The 23,021-nt window shown below is 39.0% G+C and overlaps 1 protein-coding gene across 15 annotated transcripts in view; it reads left to right on the top strand.

Moving 5' to 3' along the window:
* The window catches only part of TNIK (TRAF2 and NCK interacting kinase), a 214,578-nt gene extending 192,267 nt beyond the window's left edge, over positions 1-22,311 (top strand). For 13 of the 15 annotated variants that reach the window (XM_069975189.1, XM_069975194.1, XM_069975190.1 and 10 more), the window contains 12 exons: positions 584-762; positions 1,909-2,026; positions 5,166-5,330; positions 7,921-8,053; positions 10,179-10,349; positions 12,153-12,296; positions 13,255-13,389; positions 14,322-14,422; positions 14,918-15,067; positions 15,943-16,102; positions 16,497-16,636; positions 20,337-22,311. In XM_069975189.1, the coding sequence (XP_069831290.1) occupies positions 584-762; positions 1,909-2,026; positions 5,166-5,330; positions 7,921-8,053; positions 10,179-10,349; positions 12,153-12,296; positions 13,255-13,389; positions 14,322-14,422; positions 14,918-15,067; positions 15,943-16,102; positions 16,497-16,636; positions 20,337-20,420 (1,680 nt within the window). In that variant the 3' untranslated portion in view covers positions 20,421-22,311. The remainder of the gene's footprint in view (positions 1-583; positions 763-1,908; positions 2,027-5,165; positions 5,331-7,920; positions 8,054-10,178; positions 10,350-12,152; positions 12,297-13,254; positions 13,390-14,321; positions 14,423-14,917; positions 15,068-15,942; positions 16,103-16,496; positions 16,637-20,336) is intronic. The other 2 variants (XM_069975192.1, XM_069975197.1) reach the window with 2 other exon arrangements.
* The last annotated feature ends 710 nt before the right edge of the window (positions 22,312-23,021 follow it).

The raw sequence follows: 23,021 nt of genomic DNA on the forward strand, positions 1-23,021 counted from the left end.
TTTTGCATGTTTTCTTCCACAGATTGAGCAAATTCATCATGCTTTTTCACTAATTCACCTACATTGCTTTACAAGCATGACTTGTATATACAAGGATATATACTATCTGCGCTGCCTGTGATGTCCGGGTGGAGCAGTGACGCTGTGTTATAATCATGGCCAATTCATAGTAAACTGGGAAAACTATTGTTGATACCAAGAATCTCAAATACAGTAGTTAAATAAAAGATACTGTTTTGTGTCGTTTGAAAATAATTATTACTCCCAGGGATGTAGAAACACCAAAGAAAGTATTTTCCAGCGTACTATGACAGAATATTCAGATATTTCACAAGACTCTATCCATCCGCTCTATGCAATAAGCACATTATGGTTTTTACAAAAGTTGTCAATGAAATAAGTTGTCCTATAATGTTATCATTGCCTTAAACATTGTTTGTCTGATAGAAATGTGTGTACTTTTATTATCTGGCTGTTTTCTCATTGGTTATGGCACAGTTTAGCACTGCCTTAGAGGAGATGGCTACAGAACTGTTAATTCCTCATTGATTTGGGTATATAACAATATCAATCTTTTTTACAGGACTTGACTGCGTTAGCAAAAGAGCTGAGAGAACTTCGCATTGAGGAAACCAATCGACCCATGAAGAAGGTGACAGATTATTCCTCATCCAGTGAGGAGTCTGAGAGCAGTGAAGAGGAAGATGGTGAGAGCGAGACTCAGGATGGAACCGTTCCAGTTAATGACATCCCACGTCTCATGTAAGCACTCTTAGTGTACAGCTGTAAATGTACTCACAAGCAGAATACTCAGATTAGGTGTCCAGTTAAGAAAAGAACACCTAAGACATTTTTTTCGATTTATAACTTTATGAAATTCTTTTTAGTAAAAAAAGAAAAGAAAACTTTGCACATATATACATAGGTACATCACCTAAACGTGTTAAAGCTCATGCGCATAACTCCAAGGTGAGGAATCTTCCCATGGAGCCATCAACCACATGTGGTCATCACCCCCTCTGAGGTGATGACTGCATAGAGTTAATAACTCCATGGAAAGTGAAGATTCCTCTCCTCAGACTTATACACATAGGGAGAGATTATCAAACTGGTGTAAAGTTAAACTGGCTCAGTTGCCCCTAGCAACCAATCAGATTCCATAGAATCTGTGAGGAATGAAAGGTGAAATCTGATTGGTTGCTCGGGGCAACTTCCCCATGGACTTGAGGACCAGGTGGGGGACACGGAATACAATGTATAAGGCTTGTTGGATTGGATTTTTCCATCTTGGTTAGGTACGCATTCATAAATAAACTGTTACTAATATAGTTTTCTTAACCTCATCAGGCTTAACTACAGACATGGCATGACTGTAGTTATAGATGAGAGTTAAGCTTTTCTACTTGCCTATAGGTGAATGTTGGGATTGTTTCATTACAAAGGCAAATAAACAAAGTTTTTTCTTCAAGTAAATAATAATGCAGTGTACAAATGCTACTTTGAACCCCTCTAAAGACTTTCTACTAATTTGCACTGATCACATTATCCAACTGATCCTTCACATATACCCATTCAGCATCTCTACAATGCTAATAAGAGGTGCCAGCTGTGGTCCCAAAACTGGTGATCCACCCAAAGAATTGACTTTGGGCAGATGGCGGAACCCGTCTGCAAATATCATTGAGTCTATGAAACAGGAGAAATGTCAAGTGGAAGCCGCCCGGCGGAATCTGCTTGAAGTCTCTGTGGGAATTCCGTAGTGTGCACCGTACCCTTAGCTTGGAGTAGGAAGCATTCATTAGCCTTACATGTTTTGTTCATTGTTCATATAATATGTCCACTTTCAAACCTGATTCACACATGCCATATTTTTTTGGATTGGCTTGACCCTTTGCTTTTTGTATGCAGCCCCACTGGCGTGTCTGGAAACAATGAGCCATATAATACAGGGACACAGAATGTTGAAAATTCACAGTCAGAGTCATTCAGAAGTAACTCAAGGGAAGGGACATTAATGATACGAGAGGTAAGAAGTTAAATTCTGCATTCACACTTAGTCATGTTTGTTACAGAGGTTACATATTACTTAAATGCAAACTATTATAAGACTCTAAACTGGCTTAGGCCATGTTCCCACGTAGTATGACATCGGCTGTTCCATAACCCGGCCAGGTCATGGAACAGCCGGTGTCAAAGAACATCATCCCGGCTGGTACTGCAGTATAAGATTGTATTATTAGATTGTATAAGAACCCCACCGATAGAAATCATACTGGCAGAACTGGCATGGACAGACACACATTTATTGCTAGCTGTCAGCATTCACTGTAATACTTATTGATCCTTATGACAACCACACCTTACAAGCCATACACACAATGACTGACCAGAATAGTATGATCCGCTGATAAGAAAGTACTAAGTACTATGCTGCAATTCAACTTAAAGGACAACTCCCACAAAAAACTTTTTCCCAGTAATTGAAGCACATTACAAAGTTATATAACTGTGTAATGTGCTTCAATCACCTATCTGCCTCCCTTCCCTGTCTTTTCCCCCCCTCCACCCCCCCCCCCAACCAGGAGGTGCACTAAACTCACACAGACCTAATTACTGTCGTCACCAGTTTCTTCTCTCAGCTTCTTCTTGTGACGATGAGTCATCAGCAGGAGGGCTGCTCTAGTTCCTGTTACACCAGCCTCCCCCTCCCCTGCCTTGTCAGGTGACTCAGCTTGCTTAGCTCCCATTGGCTGAGCAACTGCAAGCCATCTGAGTCCATGTCACTTGCTTATCTTCCCTTGTGACAGACTCCAGGGACATAGGCAGCTCCCCCCTCCCCTCATACTCTCTCCTGCTGCCGAGTGGACTCAGTGAGTGAATGAGTCATGTCACAAGGAAAGATAAGCAAGTGACATGACTCAGATAGCTTGCAGTTGCTCAGCCAATGGGAGCTTTGCAAGCTAAGTCACTTGACAAGGCAGGGGAGGGGGAGGCTGGTGTAACAGGAGCTAGACCAGCCCTTCTACTGCTGACTCATAGTCACAAGAAGGAGCTGAGAGAATAAACTGGTAACGACAGTAATTAGGTATGTGTGAGTTTAGTGCACTTCCTGGTGGGGGATGGGGGGGGAAAAGACAGGGCAGGGAGGCAGATAGGTGATTGAAGCATATTACAGAGTTATATAACTTTGTAATGTGCTTCAATTACTGGGAAAAAGTGGGAGTTGTCCTTTAAATCCAGCAATGTTGAGGTTACTTTAAGTATCTGCATTTAAGGAAGTGGGTGGCAGAGGTTTTGAAACACACTGTGACAAATAGCAATGTAATAGTGAAGATTGCACCTTGCAAGTGACATCTGAGATTCTTGTCATATTTCTGGTTTTGATTTAACTTTTCATTGATCCCTGAAAAATAGTCAAGATGTATGAGTGAAAAGGCTCAGCCATCTTCTAGTAGATTGAATTTTAAGCCATACTTGCCTGAATTTACCCAAATCATTAAAATGAATGAGCTTATAGACACTCTGTTAACAAAATAATGAATGACAATAACTATATAATTTTTTTGTATGAAATCCAGCCTATGCTTGGTTGCAGTGTGTGCCTGGCAGCTGGGAGGACCATGGTTTTATATTCAGCTTTTTATTAAATACATGTCAATCCTGCTAATACATGTAAGAAAGCAGTTGTCAGTGAGAACCCGTCACCACTCCTGGCCTGTCTGATTTAGCAAGTACCGTAACCCAACTGAAGTACCTAATACTGAACTGGGTGATACCAGTTGGGGGAGTGTCCCTGTCCTGTCTGACACTATCCAACGAGAGCTGGTAGTGCCAGATATTGTAAGGACACACCACCAACAGGTAACACCCAGTTGGTTATTCAGTCATACATTTATATTAAGAATAACAGAGGAACAACACAGCTGTAAGAAAAGCTGTTCCAGCATTTACTAGAGCAGGAGTAGTGTCAGGTTCCCTTTTTAATGGCTAACACCACAGAGCATTTTCTACTTGAGCATTCATAATTCAGCCTAAGAAGGTTTTTGTTAATTATTATACATGTCTAGAATTAATACTAATGGGGGTGTTAATTTCCATCATTGTATCCAATGCTAAAGGTTTTAGCATCCAATTAAAATCTAAAAGACATGCCATTGTTCCCCCAACTGGCGGCTTGCCATGTTTCTCTAAATAGGGCTCACCATGTGTAGAGGTACTGTTGTGCCAGACTGACATACAGACCTATAGCACCAGGCGCAAAATCACGTGACTGCAATCTAAAAGAACTGCACTCCATAGGGTACCTTGTATACTACATGTGAAGGTTATCAGTAATGAAGCCACCTTTTTGGTGCAGTGCAAGCCCAATGCCACTGAAAACTTTATTATGTCAAATGTTGTACAGCTGCTCATAACCAAAGGATACACCGAGAATGATAAAGTAGCAGGCAATTTAGGTATTGATATAGGTGGATCACAGAAGATGGGCAAGTCCAGTTAATACTGTTAATGACACTATGCCGAGTGTTATTTCCTTTAGGTATAAAATAACTGCTGTTTTATTATTCATTGAGAATTTGGCGACTTGCAGCAACAGAAGATTTGTTTTCTGGGTTACTACCATTTACCAGGGATTTGACACTGGGGGACTCTTTGTAACGTACGCCATGAATTTTGAACCAGGGACTCAAATAACTGTATGTCAGAGACACTTACTACATCAGTGAAGTGTTTTTTTAATGTATACACTTTTAAGTCTCAAAATAAACTTTGCTTTAGGGTACTTATCTATAGTGTATCATAGTGCTAGTATCCTCTTGGGATCACAAGAGGCTACGTATATCATCTGTGCAGTTACCACACTGGTTGTTTTGATAATTGCAATTTTTTTAGATGGGTAAGGTTAAACATTTTGATATATATATGTATGCTGCATAATTTGGATATTTGCCTCCGTCTAGGTCATATTCTTGTGAAATGCTCTCACTGCATGTAGACAGTATGTGTGCTTTATGGTATACTAAAAGAATTAATATTTTTACTTTATTCTCCTTCATAGTGTCCTAGTTATGTTTCAGAGATTTAACATGCTTGGTAATTTTTACATGGTCGAGTGGAGCACTTTTAATTTAATGTTCCATGTACTTTCCTTCGTATCTCTGCAGACATCTGGAGATAAAAAACGCTCTGGCCATGCAGAAAGTAATGGTTTTGCCGGCCACATAAATCTCCCTGACTTAGTTCAACAGAGCCACTCCCCGGTGGGTACTCCAACTGAGGCTTTAGGGAGAGGTTCAACGCATGCACAGGAAATGGAGACTGGGACTGAAGTAGGTGGTGGCACTACCAAACTAACCTTAACGCTTGCTGGCTAACTGGTTATGAGTATTAATACTGGTGTGGGTCTACATAAATGACCGTAACTTTTCTAACACTATTAGTGCATGTAATGCAAGTACTTGCTGGAATTGATCTTGCGTCTTATTACCTCTGCTGCATATAATCTTAGTAGTCATTAAGATTGTAAAGTTTGTGCATTTGTAGAAGTTACACTGACTTTCTATAATACATCATTGTCAGCCCTGGCTACAACATTTAGAGCTTGGGTGAGGGTAAGGAATAAAGTGTGTCCACATTGTGACCTCTGAAGTTGTCATGTGGTCCTGTATGTTATGTAGTATGGCCTCCATGGATCATAAAATAAATAAAAAATAAATGTGCTTAAATGGTACCTATCATTTAAAAAAAACTTCTGACATTTCATATTGACGTGTCAGAGGTTTGTATCAGTCTGGGTCCAGGTGCTGAGAAACCCGCCGATCATTAGAATGAAAAGAGAATAATAACGGAACCCTGTGGAACTTCTGGGACTGAGTTTACCGGAAGTTCCATAGGGCTCCATTATAATTCCGTCCACCACTACTTTAGCAGTGAGACGGAGATGAAGAGGTGCGTGTGCCGCTTCTTTCTAACGATGGATGGGGTTCTCAGCACCCAGACCTCAACCAATACAAACCTCTGACACGTCGTTATGACATGAAGGAAGTTTGTCTAATTTTACTAATTTTTATCATGACCGTGTTGCTGGTTCCTGGTTGTAATTCCTTGGACCACTTTTGTAGGTACTACCCACTAAATGCCAAGAACACCCCACAAGACCTGCCTCTTTTTCCAGATGCTCTTACCCAGTCATCTAGCCATTAAAAATTGGCCGACATTAGTCGCTTAGATGCTTACACTTAGCATTTTTCCTGCTTCCAGCACATTAACATTTAAAAACTGACCATTCACCTGCTGCCCATATTTCCTATATCTTCAGACGTGTCATTGTAATGAGATAATCGATAATAATCTTTTTAATGTTATGGCTAATTGGTCTGTATCTGCTACTCAGGATAACTGATTCTTTACCAGCCCAGGCCTGCAAAAACAAAAAAGTATAAAACACAGCACCATAACTCATCCACATTACTTGCTAAAGAAAAAAAATATATATACCTAGCTTATTAAAGTGATATATTGGGTATGCAGAAGGTCTTAGAGTCATTTTCTGGTGCTATCAAAATAAAAAAGAAACCATACTCATTTTTCTTAAACTTCCCCAGGTGCCATTCCAGCCGCTCCTACTCCCTGCTTCTAGATTCTTCCTGTAGCAAATGCCTCCTAATCTAATCTGTGACCAAGGCAGGTTATCTTAGCTTTTGATTGGCTAAGCAGGCATTTCCTGCAGGAATGTGTTGCAGGGATCCAGGGGATCAAGGCAGGTGAGTATGGTTTCTCTCTTCTTTTCTTTTTAAATCTTAAAAGCACCCAAAAGCCATTCCAAGACTTTTTATACGCCTCAAGTACCTCTTTAATTATTCTTTATAAAATATTATATATTTCATTACACATTTACTAATACATCTTACAGTGTATTATGTATATAGCTACAAATACAGTAGTAATTCATTTTTCTGTGCAATCAGTGAATATTATTTTTAGCACACACCACACAACATAGTCATTTATTAGACTGTAAAAGAAAATAGAGAGTATAATAATCATATTCGTAAGACATGTCAATGACAACATTGTGTACATGTATATGATGTGAGCTATGAGGAAGTATGGGGTATCTACAGTTGATACTTACTGTCAGTAGCCTGCATCAGAGATCACTCCGATGCTGGTCCTTTAACCCCCCCTGGTGTAGTTGACAGCGACCTTATCATCTAGGAGGTTACATGCCAAGTTCATGGAGATTATCCACAGTAATGTTAAAGGAAACCTATTATGCTGATATGGTTCACAACAGCACAGTATAGATCTACTGTGCAGGTCGCGGAGCATACCAATCGCGGCTGCAGCAGTAGCTATAAAGTAGTTACAAAGGGTGAAAAGATGTTTTATTACGCCACACAAGGTCAGGAGAGGGGAGGCAACAAGTCATCTGGACAGGGAGCCATCCGTGACTAGTCACAGCACTCTGCCTGTCAGCACACAGTGCTGGGATGATTAACAGGCAGAGAGGCCACTAATGGAGCTCTCTGCCTGTCAATCATCCCTGCACTGCGCACTGATAGGCAGAGAGCTTTGACTAGTCACTGTCGACTCCCTGTCCAGATGACTAGTTGTCGCCCCTCTCCTGACGAAATAAAACATCTTTTTCCCCTTTTGTAAAGCTATTGCTGCAGCCACTGCTGGTATGCTCAGCGAGCTGCACAGTAGATTTGTGCTGCTGGGAACCATATCAGCACAATTGTGCTGATTGGTTTCCTTTAAAATGTGAGAATTTTCCTGTGCACAGCAGATACGCACTTATATCTTTCTGCAGCACATGTATTTATTATAAAAATCCATTATTTTCACATCATTATTAGTTATGTATGGACTGCCCAGAACATTGGGGATTGACCTTTACCATTTTAACCATTATAGTATGGCATGGGAGGTACCACCAAATCATCCTTTACTCCATTTGTTGATCCAAGAGTTTACCAGACTTCACCTACTGATAATGACGATGATGACGATGATGAAGATGATGATGATGAAGAGTCTTCTGCAACAGGTATTAGGAAAACATGGTTTGTACTTTACTAGGTTAGTACTGGTAGCTGACAGGTAGGTAGTTAGGTGAAATATGTAGGATTACTTTTTAAACTAGTTCACTGTGATGGCTTTAGCCCATTAAAGGCTAGGAAGAACTGACAGGATAGTTGCTTCCTTTGTGGTGCAGGGATACATTGTCCTTGATAAATTTATTGCTTGTATTTTATTGCCAGGACTCTCATGTTCTACAATATCTGTAGTGTGCAGAGCACCTTGGACACTTGCATTTGACAGACCAGGGGGGTTATCTAGGACTAGAAAAAACACAGCTAATTTCCTGCCGTAACAGTTGCCACCCTTGTCCTGGGGTTGTGTGTGGTATTAAAATTCAGCTCTATTCACTTCAACGGATATAAACTGCAAAACCACACCCAAACTGAGGGCAAGAGTGGTGCTGTCTTCTGGAAGAAAGCAGCCATGTTTTTCTAAGCTTGGATAAACCCCTTTAACAGATCTGCTATTGTGGGTACTAACATTTTGAATCATTGCTGAATCTCAAAAAAAATTATCATGTAATCCCATAAAATAAGAGCCATGGCCGAAGGGGTTATTTTTGGTTGTCTATAGGTTAGTTTAAGGAAACTAAAGGCCCTATTGCAGCAAGCAATTATCGGCTTTTACAGTGTCAGCTGATCGATGGCGACGTATTGTCGTCTTTAAACACATTGCAAGAAAACAATGCCACTAGTTACGATATGCTGGCTGGCACTCCACGCACTAGTAGCAGCGGCAGCAGACCACCACTATCTCCCAAAGATCTAAAGGTCGTCCAGGCAGTTCCCTGTCCGCCACCCCCACTCCCCCACCCCCGCTTCCCCCCTCTTGCTGGCAGTGTGCGGTAATAGCGGGGCAGGGCTTGTTAGCTCCTTTAATATTGGCCCCTGTAATAGAGCCTTAAATCTGAGTAAAGGCCTGCAATGGTTGGGCTATTAAATTAAATGTTGTAATAGCACTAGCTCATTATGCTTACATGTGGTTGATGCTATACATCCATATAATAATGATGTATAAGGTGCATTTCTATTTATTATTTACATGGATGAAATCCGTTCTTTAGGGGGTTATTCCAAGATTCTAAGTTACCACCTACCCACAGGAAATGTCATAACTAGCTGATCAGTGGTGGCCAGACCGATTTCCCCCCACCCCCACCAATTCCATCAATAGAAGTCCCTTGTCACCTGAGTGCGTGACCACCAGAAACCCCCACCAGTCTTGATAATGGATAAGCCTTTTCCCCCAAGTTAATGTGGCAGCAACATTAATGCTCCGCCACCATTTCACTTACTCTATTTCTGAACATTAAGGGCTAAACTCGACAATGAAGGCAAGTATTGTAGACAGTAAATGGAGTGGTGGCAGGGAATACACACTGTTGTTCTTTTCAAGGGATCTGCTTATGTGCCTTACCTTTTCCAACACACCTAGCTCTAACATTTTCTTGAGAAAGTAGATATTACTTTCCAATGGTCCTTCAAGGGATCATGAAACCTGCCATGGCTTAGAAGTCAGACACTAAAAGGCCTGTTGGGTAGAAGTCATCCATTGAGTTTACTTTCTAGAGAAATGTATTGCAGTGTAATAGTTCTGACTATGTTTCCATTACTTGAATTGGAACATAAGAGTCTTTTATCTAATTTTTGCCTTTCCCATAGAAATCTCTAATGATTTTCTAACTTCCTTATATATCTCAGCAAAACAAAACTCATTTAAGAAATCAGCTGTTATGTAAGGTTTCTATACTGTACCATATGAAAAGAAGCAGTATCGGTTGTCCTTCTTCCTGGCTGAATATTGATGATAGGCATTTTGATTTATTTTTGTTCTTTTGCTGCGCTTGAAGTTTTATTTCTTTATCTCCTTTCCCCTAAGAAAATGAATGTGAAAATATGGGTTTGCAGTACTGGACACACCAGCTCTTGCTAGTTTTCATAACCCGGGATTCGATGAAGGTTAGCAACATCTGGTGTGCCAATACCTGCCTATGCCCAGTATGAATTGTCAAATTATGAGATTTGTGACAGAACACGCATGCTCCATTTTCTTATTCTTTTTTTGCTGAATGAAGAGAGTGTTTTTTTTAGCCCTGTTTACTAGCGAACTGCTTAGACAAGAACAAGCCAAGCTGAATGAGGCCAGAAAAATATCAGTGGTAAACGTGAACCCTACCAATATTCGTCCTCACAGCGATACTCCAGAGATCCGGAAATACAAGAAACGCTTTAATTCTGAGATACTTTGTGCAGCATTATGGGGTGAGTAACACAACATTTTCACTCCTCTAGTAAACTAAATGTGCATATTTCTTTGTGCAAGCAATGTAAATGAAAGAGTAGTAATTTACCTTTTGCTGTACATATCACTGTAAAAGGCTAAGAAAAAATTAATGGTTAAAACACTAGTAAGGGTTCTTTTAAAAGGGCAAATCCATGACTGCTATGAGCGGTGATCTAGTAGACTGGTGCTTGTTTAAGAGCCTATTACACGGAACTATAATCTGCCAGGCCGATTCAGCAGATTATTGCTCTGTGTAATAAAGACAACGATCAGCCGATGACAATGATAATCATCTGATCGTGTCTTTTGGTCCTGACCTAAAATTATGGGCTGCCGGCTGCCTATCGCTACGTGTAATAGTAACATGCAGCCAATGGCTGAAGAATCTGTAATAATAAAGTTTATACATTACCTCTCCATGATCCCCGGGACTACCACAGCCAGTGATTGGCTGTCATGTCAGAGAGCAGCTCTATAGTTCAACCGGCGGCTGTGCAGAGATAATGTATAATTTATATTATTACACTTTTAAACTAAGGGCTGCACAGACATTGCTACTGATGTCTGTGTAGCCCTTGCTGCACGATAATTAAGTATAATAGGGTTAGTAAATGAATGCCAATCTAGCAGTTCGGTGCTCGTTCACTTAAGTTATCAGACCATCTAATACGGACCTAAGAAGTCAGATATTGTTAGTTCAGGGCTGCACAAACAATCACTGAATCATTCATGCAGCTGTTCACTTGCATCATTCATTGTTGACTGTACATATGTGTGGCCGACAATCAGTGAATTTGATGGCCACACGATCCCAGCTATCAGCCAATGAATGAGCATTTGCTTGTTCATCTGCTGATTGCTACAGGGGGCAACACATGGCCAGTTAACCAATAATCACCATGTAAAAGGCCCCTTACAGCAGGATGCAAAGACACCACAGGCTTTGAGGGAGGTAACATTGGTGCAAAAAGCATACTGATAAAAAGCACCGCTTTCTAATTTCATTAAATGGGTTTCCTCTATGTACCAGGCACCTAGAACAAGAATTATGGTTCAAAGGTATATACTCCTCTTATTTCCCTTTATCTCAAGGCACGCAACAAATTTTCATCCATCCTTTTGGTTGCCTTGGCAATAGAACCCCTAGCCCTCAAACTTAGCCTAGCCATTATACAAAGGTATAGTCAATAGAACCAGGGAGAATAAAGTAGGATTTTATGCCGATGACACCATTTTATTTATGTCCTCTCCAAATGAAATGCTACCAGTAGCCATACCCATGATTAACAACAAAAAAGAACGCTTTGCCTCATTTGTGAGGAGGGTGGATGCTTAGTATGCTATATGAGCACACATGTTCTGTTTCAATAGACATGATAGCCAGCAGCTTCTAAGTACATCCCACCCAAAGAAAAAGTACCGATTTGTCACCCAACACTAGGCTGTACTCAGTAATTAGTAAGTGTCTTGGAAAAAATTCTCACGTTTGCAACCTGCATTAAGGATCTTCGTTGTCTTGCAAGATCCAAGTGAAAAGATATTCCCTGAAAACTAAATTAAATTCATAAAATATCACCAAATGCTCACATCTGCATCAGAGGATCCATTCCATTCTTCTGCTCCATTATTGCAGCCGAAGAATTTAAAGATTGGAGCTGTCAGAGCCTCTTCTGTACAAAAAAGATATTTTATCACATAGCCTTCTGTTGTATTTCTTTTCTGATAGTTGTATTGTTCACACTCTGTTCTGTTTATACACATTTTGTGTCTCTTGCACGCAGGTGTAAACTTGCTAGTGGGCACAGAGAATGGACTTATGTTGTTGGATCGAAGTGGGCAAGGAAAGGTCTACAACCTTATCAACAGGCGAAGGTTTCAGCAGATGGATGTTCTAGAGGGACTCAATGTCCTTGTAACCATATCAGGTGTGACATACTATATATTATATAATATATAATCTAAGCTTAGTTCACAATTAGTAAAAATTCAATATTCGGGAAGGATCATGTAATAAGGTAGGAGAAGTAATTTTTGGGTGCTCATGGGTTACAGTGTTAAGCATTAAAAGAGGGATATTCTTCTAGATTTTAACACAACCAATTCTATTGTTTTTAGGGCGCTGTAGCGGTCAGCTGAACAAGGCTTTGGCTCACAGCTGTCTGAAGTATATAACCAGCTTTAGGGTGCGTTCACACCTACCGCATCCGCAGATTATTTTTCCGCGGAAATCCGCAGGTCTGGTGGTGCAGATTTCAACCTGCGAGAAATCCGCGTATGTGTGAGTTTTGCGGTTTTTCTGCAGCAAGTTTATCGCAACTGAAATGTCTGTTTAGAATGAGAGACATTTTAAACTGACATTTCAGTTGTGATAAACTTGATGCAGAAAAACCGCAAAACGCACACATACGCGGATTTCTTGCAGGTTGAAATCTGCACTACCAGACCTGCGGATTTCCGCGGAAAAATAAGCTGCGGATGCGGTAGGTGTGAACGCACCCTTAAACATTAATAGTCTGATTGCCATTGGGTGCCATCTGATCCCTGGGGACTTAATCGGTGGGCTTTATTACGTAAAAACCAGCCACTATGCTGCCGCCCTTCATTCTGATTGTTGCCATCATGGGGGCACAGTCACTCTAATCACAGTGTTTTATTTTCAGAAAATAATTTTAATGTGCGCAGAGATAACATTTAGATCAGCTGACTAGAATGATTTGTGAAGAACATTAGAGTCCCCAAAGGAAGGTTGTCAAATCTTTTTTTTTTTTATTCTAAATTAGTTTAAAAAAGTAATCCATTAAAATCTGCTTTTATAATCTGTATATCTGTATCTAATTTATAAATGTAATTTGTATATATCATATACACATGTATGTCTTTTAGGGAAAAAGAACAAGCTAAGAGTGTACTACCTTTCCTGGTTGAGGAATAGAATATTGCACAATGATCCAGAGGTGGAGAAGAAGCAGGGCTGGATAACTGTAGGAGACTTAGAAGGCTGTGTGCATTATAAAGTTGGTAAGTTCTTAACCAGGCACTTATATTCTAGCGCACAACATAGTTAATTGTGTACTTTAACACCTTCATGACCAAAGGTCATTATTACATGCATGTCCAGGTCATGGTGAAGCAGTGTTCCTCCTTGCTTTCAGAGAGCTATAATGCTTTCATTTTTCACCTATGAGGGTGGTTGGGGGCAATTTTGTTTTCTTTACGCCATGATCTATAGTATTTATTGGTACCATGTTGGTGTAAATTGGAATTTTTGATCAATCTAATATTTAAAAAATCTGATGGATTTTTTTCTTAACGCTGTTCAGAATGCATGAACATTATTGTTATATTTTAAAAGATTAGACAGTTCTGCATGCCACAATACCTAATATGTTTTCTTTTATTATTCATTTTTACGTATTTTTTAAAAATGAAAAAGGAGTTAATTTTACCTTTTTTTTTATTAACAGTTGTGACATATTCTATTATTCTACTTTTTTTTCTTTTACGTCCCCCTAGGGGACTTATATAATCAATCATTAGATTGCTTATACTGACCAATGCTATGCCATTGCATAGCATTTATCAGTGTAATTGGCACCCTGTATGTAAAGTCTAACTGAGGCAGACTCTATGAGAAGATCACCATTACGACAGGATGGAGGTAAGTAGCATTTCTCAGTCTGTCAGGGAAACTGATTGGAACCCCCACAGTCACGCTGTTGGGGCTCCTCAAAGCAGCAAATACTGTATATTATTTATACATACATATATATGTACAACCCTACACTTGAAGATCAGGCGCCACAGATTATCGATTATTATATCATTAGATCATTAAATTTCTCCACTGACTGAGCTGGTCTCCTCTGACTCTTTGGCTGACAAGAGGGGGTGTAGGAGCATGTTCTGATATTCTAACAACATAACCTGAGCAAATGTTTTCAATTTTACAGTGAAATATGAAAGAATCAAGTTCTTGGTTATTGCGTTAAAGAGTGCTGTAGAGATTTATGCTTGGGCCCCAAAGCCATATCATAAGTTCATGGCTTTTAAGGTATGTATCAACAACTTGTATTGTAAAAGCATAATGGACATTGTGTAACTGTGTATAGGTGGCTTTACAGTCAATCTACTGTGCAACAGATGATGTGATTTACTAAGTAAATGCACCAAAATTCAGCAGATTGTGGGGAAAAATGCATGACATGCAGCAGATCTATTGTGTGTTTTAGACATTGGTTACAAAACAACTGCTGGGTACTAATTTATTGCAAATATATCATGACAAATTAAGTCATCAAATGTACAGAATAGATATTTGGAGCAACAAAATGAAATTATATTCAGTAATGCTGTAGGGCTCATTGAACGCCCCCTTGTATGGAGCCTAGATTCTACTGACATCTATCAAGGCCTAATTTGGTTTTAGTAGGCAGTGTCTTCCTATTTACATGTCAGACCATTTTCCTTGCAAGCATCCTGTTATTAATTAAATTAAATGACATGGTATTTTGTAGACTCTCAAATAAAATAGAATACACTTGTTTAGTCCTTTACAGATCTACAACATAAGCCATTGCTTTGTGACTTGACTGTGGAAGAAGGTCAAAGGTTAAAAGTAATATTTGGCTCCAGCACTGGTTTCCATGTCATTGATGTCGACTCTGGAAATACATATGACATCTACATACCATCTCATGTAAGTAATAAAGAACACTGTGTCATTCTAAAATGCTTCCCAATGTATAGATCACATTGTTATTTATTTGTTTATATGAATGCAGATAGGACTATAAAAGATGTATTACACTTCCGGAGCTGCATGAGAGCTGATCTGCCAGAATTGTGCTCCCTTATACAGCTTTATGATTGTCCATCCCCTTTCTTTAATCATCTGTTGGCCACATGTCTCCTAATACATGGACCGGTGTACAGCAAATACCGGATTATTTTTTGACAGGTTTAAATCTGCTTGTCCGCTGATGGCTGGCTCTACTACACAGGGCCATATTTGTATACATTTACCAAACTGTGGGAGGAGCACTTGGTAGGAAACATGACCTCATCTTTTGGGCACTGCTAGTGCCTTTATATGTACAGTGCCTGTGCTTGGTTCCCTTTAAAGGTGTACAAAATTTAATTGGACAGTGTCACTTAAAAAAAAAAAAGTCAAAAGTTGTGATCGGTGATCCAGTTCTGGAGTTCAGAAGGCCACCAATCGTTAAAGCCGGGAGAAGCACTTGGAGACAGTAGATGGGCTTCATTGTGAGTCCATGGAACTCTCCCTGCAGTAAGACAGAGATCGCAGCGGGTCAGGGACAGAAGCGTTCAGCTGGGCTCTTCTGACTCTGCCTGATGTCTTTAGGACACGTCAAATGTTTAGTTAATAACAGAGACACTTAATATTCCCTACATAGGTATATAAAACATAACATAGAAAGATGAACAATTCTGAGGTTTTATTTGCATGACATATTACAACAATAGTTGTGTTTGTTAGTAACCTACTGTGTGTATTCTTTCTATTGGCTTTGCTGGGGACTATGCATTAATGTTTGTTTTACCTTTCTGTAGATTCAAGGCAGCATCACTCCACATGCCATTGTCATCTTGCCTAAAACAGATGGCATGGAAATGCTTGTGTGCTATGAGGATGAGGGGGTGTATGTGAATACGTATGGCCGAATAACTAAAGATGTAGTACTTCAGTGGGGTGAAATGCCCACTTCAGTAGGTAAGCATTTTTATACATAATTTGTCAAATTAGGTCCTATTCAAGAATTGCATTGTAATTTTTTTTATTTTTGATTAAATTTATATACTGTAGAAATATGAGATTTCTCCCAGTCTTGGGGGAGTTTGCAGTTGGTTTTAATATGTGGGCAGGTGAGAAATCATATTTGGCCTGTAGAAATCTATGGGAAACTACTAAGCTATGAAACAAATGGCAAGGATAAAGTACCAGTAAGTGGGACCATTGTGTATGCAGCTGAATATATTGCATTTTTCCAGTGGCAGCTCTGTAGTTACAAGTATACAGTGGACAGCTGGATTCATAGTATGTGGAGTTGTGGACCCATTTAGGACTGTATTTCTTGACACCACAGTTTTCTGTTTTGTCTTTGCAGCATATATCCATTCCAATCAAATAATGGGATGGGGAGAAAAAGCTATTGAAATACGTTCTGTGGAAACCGGGCATCTAGACGGGGTATTCATGCACAAGAGAGCCCAGAGGTTAAAATTTCTGTGTGAAAGAAATGATAAGGTATTGCAAGTTTGCAGGACGTGCACCAATCTTATTAACTGAATAAATGTTCCTGTGATTGTTCATTACTGATCACTGGTCATAACCACACTAGTAAATGCATATTTGTAGCCCGCTTGCTTTATGCATATTAGAATCATCATTTATTGGCAGCATATCTTCTCATGTAATTGAGGAATGTCCCACTAACAAACAACAACATACTGTATATCTATCTACAGGGGGTGGGCAGTGTTGCACTTCCTATATTTTTGTTTGGTGCCCCCTACAGGCCATTTATATTGCAGTGAATTATGCTGTTGAATCATTTTTACAGCTGTGCCCTTTCATTTTAGCAATCGATGGGGGTCTCTGCACCTGGACCCCCACTTGTCAAAACATCGGTCATGTCACTGTGGCGTCAGGAGTTTGTGAAAGGGAAGGTCACCTATTAGAGTGACAGTGAGGTAGCTGCCCATTTATAGTAGCCCATTATTTAATCATAGAGGTGTCCCCCCCCTGAGTTACTAAAATCATACATCTTCATTTCTTAGATACCCTGCTACCTGGTCACAGTCTGGATGACATTATTCTGGGGATGACATACATCCTAGATGTAGGGCCAGCCAAACCGCTTGACTGTCTAACATGTAGGTCCTATCTCTCTACCGTAATGAGTGGAGAAAATAAAAATGGTCACCAGTGGTAGATGTCAGGGAAAGAGGCATCAAGCAAGTGGTGTATTAACATGGTTAGTCCTTGGTTCACAAGGGAAATAAGCTGCTGTAAGGGTGCTTTTACACACACAGATATCTGGCAGATTTTTTTTAGCCAAGGCCAGGAACAGACTATAAACAGAGAACAGATAAAAAAAAATCTGTCAGATATCTGTTTGTAAAAGGACCCTAAGGGTGCATTCACACTACAGAATTCGGGCAGCTAACCCCTTGTGGATTAGAGTGGTCTGTCATGGCTGTCCCTGTCTCCCTAGGGAGAGAGAGGAATAGCTATTTGGCTGGCAGCTATCCTTTACACGTGATGCTGTGTACCTGCAAAATAGAGAAAAAAGTTAGTTTTATGCCCCATAAAACTAGAATTTGTTTCTGATACTTAGAAGTGACCGGCTATTACCTCATTGTTACTTTACACTATATAAAGGCAACTGTGTAAGTCACAGATACCCGTGATTAGTCATCTATGCTAACTGTAGGAATAAAGCATCTTACATGGTTAATAAAGACATGTTTTAGAATCCCCAATACTAACACATAAACACATGCAGTATATTATCCTATCCAGTATTGATTTAGTTTTTTCCTGTACAGCTGTATATATGAAGAACAACCTTTGCTCCCTTTCTTTCCTGTTTATCGACCCATTATATACATTCTGTGTGCGGTTGCAGTTTAATCTTTTAGCTTAAGAAATTTCAACTTTTTTTGGTTTCATTCTGTGTAGAAGTAAAAAAACAAAAAAAAATTGGCCAGCACATTAAATAGAGCTAATATAATTAGGCAGGAGTATGCTGGGTATACTGCCATGGCTTAAAAATTCTGAAGCAATAACAGCAGTACACTACAAATGCTAAGATATATGCATAATATAGATACAATGGATCTTGCACTTCACCCATCCCCTATGGTTGGTTTAAGCAGGAAAAAAGCTGGGTCCTGCATGCACAGAATGTGTATGCGTATTGCTGACCCGGGAGAAGCATATCTATAGTGTAGGGTTCCATCTAGTTAAGGTCACCTTAACCTAGTGGGTTTATACACACTATTTGATCAAATGGTATGCTAACAACCTCATATTTTTCTATAGCAGTATTGCACTTCAATAAATTCATATATCTTAGCATTAGCAGCGTTCTGCTGTACTTTTTGTGTTCTGCTTAGCTAAAAACATTACTGTACTAGAAAAGTAGTAAATGTTTGGAACAACACTCCAGCAGATGTGGTTGCAAAATTCACAGTAATTGAATATAAACCTGCCTGGGATAATCATATATCCATCCTGAGATATTAATAGGGCAGAGTAGATGCACCAAGTGGTCTTTTCTGATGACAGTCTTCTACGTTTCTATTCAGAAACGTGAAAATTCGAATTGGGTGGAGAATAAAGGCACTCACTAGGAAGATAATGTGAAAAAAACCAATGCCAAGTCTGTGTTTCAGAATTGTTTTGTAAACATGTATGTGCTTCCATAAACTACATCTTTTGGTTAAAGGGTTGACACCTCCCAAATGAGCCCCAAGCCAATAGTAGCACATAGCAATGCATCTATAGCAACATAGCCACTATGCACAATGCAGTCTACTGTCGCATGCACTAGCCAGGGCCATCTGGCAATCTCTGGCCCATAATTAGTGCCACCAAAAACATTTAATTTTTATGTTTATTCCACTATATATTGGCTCTAATGTTATAATATGAATAAATAGATCAATATATAATTAAAATTAATATGGGCTTTATTATCTATGTTCAGGCTTTCAGTGCAGTCATCCAATTTATGGCAGTTTCAACAAGGTATTTTCACTATCACAGAGCATCCCAAAGAGAGAGACATTTAGGCAACTGAGCTGGGAAACCCCCACAGCTGGACAAAAGGAAAGTACTCCACCATACTAAGCAAACATAGGGGTGACCCCCAACACATGCATACCACAGACTACATCTGCCAGGTAGTTCAAAGCAAAGTAGCGGTGAAAAATTTTATTAAAAAATGGCCTGGGAATCCTCTGAATGGCGTCACTAAAATGCTAAACAAAATAAGCACCATATACTTAAGGTGTAACTGTGATTTAAATGTCACTTTTTAAAAAGAAACTCTCATAGGTTTTTATTAAGCAAAATAGTTTTGTTTTGTACTCAAAAAGCTGTTTTGCATCCTCCCCCTTCACTTCAGAAGAAGCAGGATTTCTGTTTTCATTATGGTCTATGAAGGGGGAAGAGGCCAAAGGGGATGAGTGAGCACAGAGAGGAGAAAAGGTAGCTCTGCACAGCATATCATCCTGCAAACTTATCTCACCAAGTTCCCAGACCAACACTGACCTTTCTGACATTTAAATCCAGCATTTTATCTGCCCAGACAGTCTCCAAACAGCCAAGCTGTTTGTCTGCTCTACTTGCTCACTCATCCACCTCGCCCCCCTCTCGATAGGTTATTATGGGCACAGCAGAACACTTTGTCACTTTGCTCCTCTGTAATGAAGACGAATTTGCCTGATAATGAACAGATAAGAAAGGGGGGCTCCAAAACAGCTTTTTAAGTACAGAAAGAGGGATTTTTACAGATTAAACCTTAAAATTGCTTGTACTATTTATTTCCACAAAAATAAAATAAATGACAGTTACACTTTAAAAACTGTTCAAAATATGGCACAGCTAAAATAAATTAAGAACATAAATGTCCTACCATTTAGCTGCCCCTCAGGCAAAGATGAGATAAGCCCAGGCCTGTTAGTCAGTGGGAGCATCAGATAGTAGAGGGAGAGAAACCCTGCGGGGCAGCTCAACACTGGAAGGCATGTAGGAGAGAGGAGAGCAGATACAAGGGGAGATCATATAGGCTGTGTACAGCTCATTCAGCACACTGTATTTGTGCACCAAATCAAGAACAGAAAAACTTCCATACCTTTTAAATCTTATCATTAGATTATTAATTGAATGTTTTATATGTACAGTAAATATCAACCAATATTGATGTTGTCTTTTACAGGTATTCTTTGCATCAGTGCGGTCAGGAGGCAGTAGTCAAGTCTTTTTTATGACATTGAATAGAAACTCCATGATGAACTGGTAACAGAGCTTTCCAAGGAACTCTATCCAAGGCATTCTTTCTAAACTAGGTTTGGTTTTGTAGACGTGCATAGCCTTGTGGAACAGTCTGCTACCATTTTAACTGGACGGGCATTTATGTCTTCAATTCTACAGAGTTCACATGACTTGGTAGCAGGTTGTGCAAGTTTTCAGCAACCTTGCCCTACAGCCAGAACAGAGACTTTGCACTTGAACACTGGGAAAACTGTGGCTCAGAGGTCCACAGATTAAGCTGTGTTATGGTGGCTTGTTCATTTACCTTTTCATTGTGTCTTATTTTGTAAGAATGGCAAAACAAAAAAAAGTATTGAGATTTGAGCCAGTTTGTTGATTTCTGTCTGCCTGCTCTAGCGTTATATATAAATATACATATGTTGTAAAATTACTGAGTACAATGAGACAGCACAATAATGTACCTTTTTCTGTTTTGCTGAAAGCTAAAGCTGTATAGCTGGGTAATTAAAAGAAGAAACCTTTTTGCCTTCATCAGCCTGAATGTTGCTTTTTGATAGCAACAGCCTAAATAATTTTTATCGGAAAGCAAAGTTTCCTCTTCTTTTGGGAAACGTAATTTATATGGCTAAACTAGCCGTAGTCTAAAGAAATCTAATGCCATTATTCAATCTGCTTGTTCATATAGTCTATCGATACATGCATATTGGTGTGTGTTGGTATAGTAATGGGCAGCAGGGTAATGTGTGAAATAGACACAATGGGTGTCACCTGTGGTGGTTTTCTTTATGTATATTATGCAACAGGTCAGGGCAAAGAATAGGAGTGTAGATGAAGGCACCTTTTAATTTTCATTCACACTGATGCAGCTATTCAGATAGATGGTTATTAGGCAATAATAGGACTTTTGCCAATATCGTCACATCGACACTTTCTAGTACTAATAAATTCTGCCGCCAGGAAATTCTGGAAGTCTGTGGCCAATTTATTTAAAGATTGGTAAAAAAAAAAAAAAAAAAAAAAACGACATCTTTTTAACCAAAGGATGGCAGGATTTTAGATAACTGTCCCCTGGTCGGTTACAGGCATTAAACTGGCCAACTTTGTAAAGACAGACAGACAGATTTAGTTTTCAAAAAATTACCCAACGTACAGTAACAAACCACATCTGTGCAAAAAATATAAAATTTAATAAAAAAAAAAAGTGTGTACGTAGTTCAGGTGATTAAGTCTTTCAACACACAATGCTCTAATAATTTAATGATAAAATACGTGTAACAGAAGATTATTTTTATTAGCTACAAGCATGGCTGGCTGTGGTAATAGGGTGTTACATCCAGAAAACTGTGTTGCGCTTCTTCTTTTATTATTATTATAATTTTGTTGAGGATTTGTTTTGTTTTTTATTTTTTTGTTTTCTTACCTACCTCGTTTTGTCTTTCTTTGGATGTCTTTTCTTCTTCATCTGTTTATTGCAGCATTCTTACTCTCCTTTGAATACCTGCAGAGATGTGTTGGTAACTGCCAGTTCAATCCTGTTAGTCTCTTTCCTTTAAAAAAAATACAAAAAAAAAGAAAATAAAAAAAGCTTGAATACACTGAATTTTAGACCATAAGACTGCGGACTATTCATAAAAGTTGTTTGCACTCTGCTTGGACACTGATTTACTGGATAATGCTTACGTAGCGGTTACAGGTCAGGAGGAGAAGAGTGTGGCACCCTGTGTCATTTACAATTTGGTTGCAATTGTTTTTATTTAGTGGCTGTGATTGTACTTTCGCCGGGTGCTTTTAACATTCTGTTGCTAACTGACAACCTTTTACCAGTAAAATAATAAAAAATACACTGTTTCAATTTATTCTTTTTTTATTGTGGGTTTTTTGGGGATGCAGTAATGAAATAAAGGGAATTAATGTGTAAAGATTGGTTGTCATTATTTCATATATTTTGTCTAAAATTACTGGATTCATTTTATATAATTTTTGGACGTTACAAATTTTTATTATAAAGCCTGGTCCACACTAAAGGAATTAAGCAATCAAGCAGTTCCGCTCACCCAACTTGTGCATGACCAAAGTAAAGGCTGGATAATGGAAGTAGAAGTGGAGGTCAGCACATCCAATAAAATTTTCGTCTTTATTTTTCAATCCATTAAAAATAGTAATATAAGGCAGATACAAAAATAGGAAAAACACACACTAACGCGTTTCTGGCTATAAGCCCTTAATCATAGATAATGATTAAGGGCTTATAGCCAGAAACGCGTTAGATAAAGCTTGTCATTGTAAGATTATATAATCTATTGATATAGAACATACATGTTACCATGAGAGAGAAAAAACTGTCCTATAAAATAATTCCAATTTTCTTTCTGAAAAATTCTTGTTCTTTTACTCACTTTAAGCTACTTGACTGAGTATATAGGGAGTTTATAATAATCATAATAAGACGTTAAACCTTTTTGAATGACTTAAAGGAAAGTTGCATGCTTCAGCATCTTGTGGCATGTCACTGCTTTAAGCGGGAGTACATAAAACCCCAACAGACAAGCGTTATAGGGAAAAATACGTATTATCTTTGTTGTTACATAATTACACATTTGCTACATAAATGTTAGAGGCACAACCCTTT

The sequence above is a fragment of the Dendropsophus ebraccatus genome, chromosome 6, assembly GCF_027789765.1.
Source record: "Dendropsophus ebraccatus isolate aDenEbr1 chromosome 6, aDenEbr1.pat, whole genome shotgun sequence".
Lineage (NCBI taxonomy): Eukaryota > Metazoa > Chordata > Amphibia > Anura > Hylidae > Dendropsophus > Dendropsophus ebraccatus.